Below are 5,547 nucleotides of genomic sequence, written 5' to 3'. Positions count from 1 at the left end.
TCATCAACTCTTTTTACATATATATTTTGAAATTATAACAAAATTACACTTTTTTTTAAAGTTAAAAAATTAAAAAAATATTGACAACTTCTCTTTTACGTAAAGTAAAAAGTACACGTGTCAAGTCAAATATTTGAATATTAAAAATATCTAAACAATTAAAGTTTATTTTTGTTTTTTTCCTACATTAAATAAAAAGTGTCAAAGTGAATAATTCTGGTGTAAATAATACAATTCGATTTTATTTATATAGCATCAATTCACAGCATACTTCATCTCATAGCACTGCACATAGTAAGGAGAATTAGTGTGGTTGCTGAACTTTGCGATCTTTACTCCTTGTTACTGATGCTTAAAATGTAATGTTTGCCCACATTAATATCTGATCATCCTGAGAGTGCTGTTTGTTAATTAAGTTAACTTGTCTTGTTTTGTGTCAGTGCCTCTATTGATGGACTTGTTGTGTTTAGTGTGACTAAAACAGATGTAATTATTTCAGCTCAGTAAATTTAACTCAGCTGGTTTTACACGATTACAGCTCTTAAGATGACTTTGAACGAATTAATCAGCAGTTAACTCAAATTTTGCAACTCATAATATCCAAATGACGAGGTGAGCAAACCTGTCAGATGGACCACTAAGTCCACGACATGTTCAGGATATAAAAAGTGCGTAACGCTATCATGTTATAAAGTTATATGAAATAATTTTTTTTTTTTTCGTTAAACGAATTATTTTTGAAGTGCTTCATATATCCTGCAACTTCTCCTCAAATCAGAAAAGTTACAATTAGAAAAGGAGGTTAGACATACAACATTCTAGCTATTTTTTCTTTTTTTTTAAACTGCCTGTTCATGTCTCCAAACATTATTTTCTATACTTAGTATGATATTCGGTATGGGCGTTATTATCTGTTTAATGTGTATTTCAAAAGCGGAAATGATCCACTTCATTGTCAGTACCTTGACACAGATGAGCCGTACAGCAGAGCGGTAGCAGAAATTAATATTTCAGGATGAAAGTAACAAACTCAAATAGCACATTTTTAAAGAAAATGGAAAATTGTGTATTTTATAGAAACTGAAAAATGTTTTAAAACGGCTTTGCTGGATTACTTTAACTGTAGCAGCTGCTGTCAAATTGAACCAGGAAGCAGTCTGAGGCACAAACAATTTAAAATACATTAACACTATAATGTAGGACATCTTTACTGACTTACCTGTGCATTGTTTTGTGTTATGGTTTGTTGTAATATGTGATCAATGTTAAATAAATTTTTATATTCGTCATTGTGGCACTCTGAGTGAACTCACTTGTGATTGGTTGAAAGTAGGCCCTCCAGCGAAAAGCAGGAACTCTGCTCCAAATAGGGTTACACGGATATCACCAGGATCATGTGTGCTTCAGGAGACTCTAAACTTAAGTCTGTGGTCTTTTATAGCTATAGACATTGAAATATTTATACAAACAAAAATTCAAATCAATGGTTATATCCACTGAGAGCTGCTCATTAGCTTTCCTGTATTCACTGGCTATCATTTTTGTATTTAAAACTGAATTATGTTCTGTTTTGGGCTTTTTTTTCTAAGCACAGATTTGGGGGGAATGCAGTGATAATAACAATCATCTTCACGCTCAACGTTTAAAGTCAAAATCATGAGTAGAACCTGTCGATTAGGGACGTATCTATCAGAAAACTACATAAAATCCCAGAATGCACCGCTCCACTCGTCCGTCACTGTTTCATAACCGTCATTGCTCGGAACCTTAGTGTCATAGCTGAAGCTCTCTCTCTTAACCGTTGGGGAAACTGACAAAATATCCTCACTTTAAATGAGATAAAGCTGTACCGTATCATATGCATATTTGCTTTTAATTTTTTAGCGCTGTTCTTCCTCTCACCGCGTCGTTAAACCGGCAGCGAGCCGACTTCCCCGGTGAGGGGGATTGTTGATGGCGGAACACCAGGCTGGAGGAGAAGCCACCGCTCGCATCTCTCGGCTCACAATTTGTTTTAGCTTCAGTCTCAGTGAGATTATTTCCGATTTATCCGCCGTAAATGAGTTGCAGAGGAGACAGTGATGAAGACAGCAGCAGCAAACGGAGAGTCTCGTATGTTTTCAGTCCGGAGTACATCGAGACTTGCGACACTTTGTCCAAAGTACCAAACCGGGTGAGTTGGATTGAATGGGAGGCGTTAAGGCTAGTTAGTTAGCAGGATTTACATCCATCTGCAGTGTCTGAATCAACTTAACGAAGGTTTTTACAGGCTGACTTTGTGTTTTTCTGTTACCAGGCGAGTATGGTCCACTCACTGATTGAAGCCTACGGACTGCTGAAACATATGAGGTGAGTTGTTGGGCTGGAAACTCAAGTTTTACACTAAATACATGTAATTAAAGAGACATACTGCTCTCTGATACACACACTGCACTGTAGCTGTGATCTAAAAGGAGCTGAGGTGTTAAAGTGATAAGGCTGAAGGCAGTTGAAGTCACTGAATGCATTTGAAATCTAAGTTTAAATCCCTGCAGACAGTTGAATGACCAGTTTTGATCTAAGTACTGAACCTGAAGCAGCTGAACCAACAGATGAGGAAATTGATGACATTAAAAAAAAGATTAGTGTCTGTAAATGTCAAAGCCAGGGCTGCAATCAGGATTATTTTCACTGTCAGACCCTAACCCTGTCAATTATTGTCTCAATTAATCAATCAGTTGTTTCGGTATGTAAAATATCAGAAAATGGAGAAAATGTCCGTCAGTGTTTTCTCAAAACCCAACATGTTGTGTTCTGTCCACAACTCAAAGATATAAAGGAGGAGAAAAAACAGAAAACATTCACATTTAAGAAGCTGCATTAGATCATTTAGATTTAGTTTCTTCCAAAGAAAAGTACTCAAAACCGATGAATCAATTATCAAAGCAGCTGGCGATTACTTACTTATTACTTACTTATTATTACTTATTAATAGTCGACAGCTGATCGATTGATCAGTGCAGCTCTACGTAAGCCACAGTAGTGTGTAGGTCCTCATTTATTGCCAAGCTTTTGACATTAGCGCTGCCTCTCTGTGGTAACTTCCCTTCTTCTTATTGAAAACAGAGTTGATACAGAGATTAATCACTTTGAGTAATTTTTTATGATTTATTCATATTTAACTGCGTCCATGTTTCAATCTCATAAAAGGAGTTCATCCTCAGAGTTGATATTGATTCGATTAAAGACACTCAGACACTTTTCTTGCAGGACTAAACTTCATAACACCCCCAACAACATCCCATAGACTATGAGCAGTGAGATCACAAACATTTATCATACGTTTATTCTTCTGTTTTTGTGATTCATACACCATTGCTCAGTGTCTTGGTTTGACTATTGCTGTTCTTCTATTGATCAGCGTATCCTGCATATAGAAAATGTACGTTCTTTGTCGAGTACAGTAAACAGACTTAATGCCTTGACACTTAACTCATGCATAGTCACCCCCACAGAGGCCCACTCTGAGCCAGGAAAACCCTGTTACCTCTCCTATAACGTACAATTAATGTTGTTTCCCTGTTTTCCTGCAGCGTTGTGAAGCCTCAGATGGCCACCATCGAGGAAATGGCCAAATTCCACACAGACTCGTATCTGGAGCATCTTCACAAGATCAGCCAGGACGGAGACAACGATGACCCCCAGTCAGTCGACTATGGCCTGGGTGAGACAAACAGAGAACCCCCTTTAATCATTTAACCTTAATTTTGTTAACTGTACTTGTTTTTCTGCCGTATGATAAAAGGTAAAGAATCCACGAGAGCGTTAATGTAAAAACTGTACAGATGACCATGAGCTGCAACAACAGAACATTTACAGGGACTGTTTTATCATCTCAGATTTAAAATTGAGATTTTAGGGTTTCAGAATAGTGAACGGTCCTTCTTCTTCGCCAAACACATGTTTCCCTGCGGTTTATTTTCCACCCAAATGTGGCATTAAAAGGAAAAATGAGAGATGAGGAGGGAATGTGTCTGTTTTCCAGCAGAGGGCGGTGTAACGCTCAATGTAAACAGCCTGTCCTAATAAATAATATTTGCTGTCCCTTTCACATCGTCTTTTTGCTTTGGTTGGGACAGCGATGCATTCTTAATAATCTGAGATAATGTCGACCTCGTCTCACCCCAAACATCCCACTGTGGCTTGTTGTTCTTGGGTGGACTCGCTGAAAGTCTGTCCTTCTCTGAGGTTTACATTTCCAGCTTTAGACTGATCTTCCAGTTCTTGTTTTTGTTTCCTTGACTCACCCTATCGCTATCTTCCTCGCTCACTCCTTTCCTTCGCTGTCACCCACCCTCTTCTTTTTGTCCTCAGCTCATCCCTCTGTTCCTTCCTCCTTTTTGTACTCCGCCCTCCTCTCTTGGGTTCGTCTTTCCGTCATGTTACAAAAACAAAGATCTCCACCTTCTCCTGGATTAAGACATATCTCTCACCTTCTCCACTTTATTCTATCTCTGCCACACTCTTCTTCCACCGATCACATTTCGGTCTTCTTACTTCTTTCTTTATCACACTTGTCATTCTTCTCCTTTTCCCCTCTCTCATTTTCATTCTGTCCTTTATTTTCCAGCCCATTGGCTTCCTTTAACCTTTTCTATGAGGGCATGAATTAGCCTCAGGGAGCAAAAAAGTGGTTTCAATTAAAGGCAGAAATGTTTCACCACTATATGACTGTCGTTTCATATTTTAGTGCTTTTTAATGTCCTTGTAAAAGCCACTCGGGTGAGTCATAATAGACGCTGGTCATTCGTTGCCCCTCGTCTTCCTCCCCAGGTTACGACTGTCCAGTGGTGGAGGGAATATTCGACTATGCGGCAGCAGTAGGGGGCGCTACACTCACAGCGGCTCAGTCTCTGCTCGACCAAAAGTGTGAGGTGGCCATCAACTGGGCAGGAGGGTGGCACCACGCCAAGAAGTAAGATGATCGGCTCACACATAAGCATGACTCAGCGATCATAAAGTTCTGACGCTGCGCCTATAAAAAGCAAAAAAACGTACTTTGTTTGGATTTAGCTTTAGTCTCCATGTGCAGCGTCACACCGTTCGCAGCGCTCCTGCTACGACACCGAGTCTGTCCGAGGTGTCTGAGGGGAAACATTTGGCTCAAATGCTCAAAACTTTTTTTCCCAACTCGCTAGATTTGGCTCCCTGCAACTTCTTCCTCTTCTGCAAAAGGAAGTTCATGTTGAAAGGTCGCCATTTTGACACAGCGGAGGACATTTAGCATGTGTTGGAGATGGTCCTTGGTACACTTAAAGGCCCTCTAGCAAGTATTCCAAGTGTGGCAGGAGCACTGGGAGTAGAGTATTGCTGCAGCCAAATTGAAATCAAGCACAGTTTTTGCTTTTCTGTAAACTTCTTGATCACATCTAGTGTGCTGTGTCCTGACTGTGTCATTATTATGAGCACATATTTTCTTACTCTGCAATAATTACACCAAATATTATTCTAGCTTTAGTTGTTTAATGTCTATTGAATAAATTGTTATTCAAGGTAAATGCCACATCC

General features: G+C 39.2%; 1 protein-coding gene across 1 annotated transcript in view; it reads left to right on the top strand.

Moving 5' to 3' along the window:
- Nucleotides 1-1,969: 1,969 nt before the first annotated feature.
- The window catches only part of hdac8 (histone deacetylase 8), a 30,883-nt gene continuing 27,305 nt past the window's right edge, over nucleotides 1,970-5,547 (top strand). Inside the window, exons 1-4 of the mRNA XM_008294260.1 lie at nucleotides 1,970-2,173; nucleotides 2,297-2,349; nucleotides 3,573-3,703; nucleotides 4,813-4,954. Of these exons, the coding sequence (XP_008292482.1) occupies nucleotides 2,060-2,173; nucleotides 2,297-2,349; nucleotides 3,573-3,703; nucleotides 4,813-4,954 (440 nt within the window). The 5' untranslated portion in view covers nucleotides 1,970-2,059. The remainder of the gene's footprint in view (nucleotides 2,174-2,296; nucleotides 2,350-3,572; nucleotides 3,704-4,812; nucleotides 4,955-5,547) is intronic.

The sequence above is a fragment of the Stegastes partitus genome, unplaced genomic scaffold (assembly GCF_000690725.1).
Source record: "Stegastes partitus isolate 25-593 unplaced genomic scaffold, Stegastes_partitus-1.0.2 Scaffold952, whole genome shotgun sequence".
NCBI lineage: Eukaryota > Metazoa > Chordata > Actinopteri > Pomacentridae > Stegastes > Stegastes partitus.
Note: the sequence above shows the minus strand (reverse complement) of the source record. Positions and strands in the feature narration are given on the sequence as shown.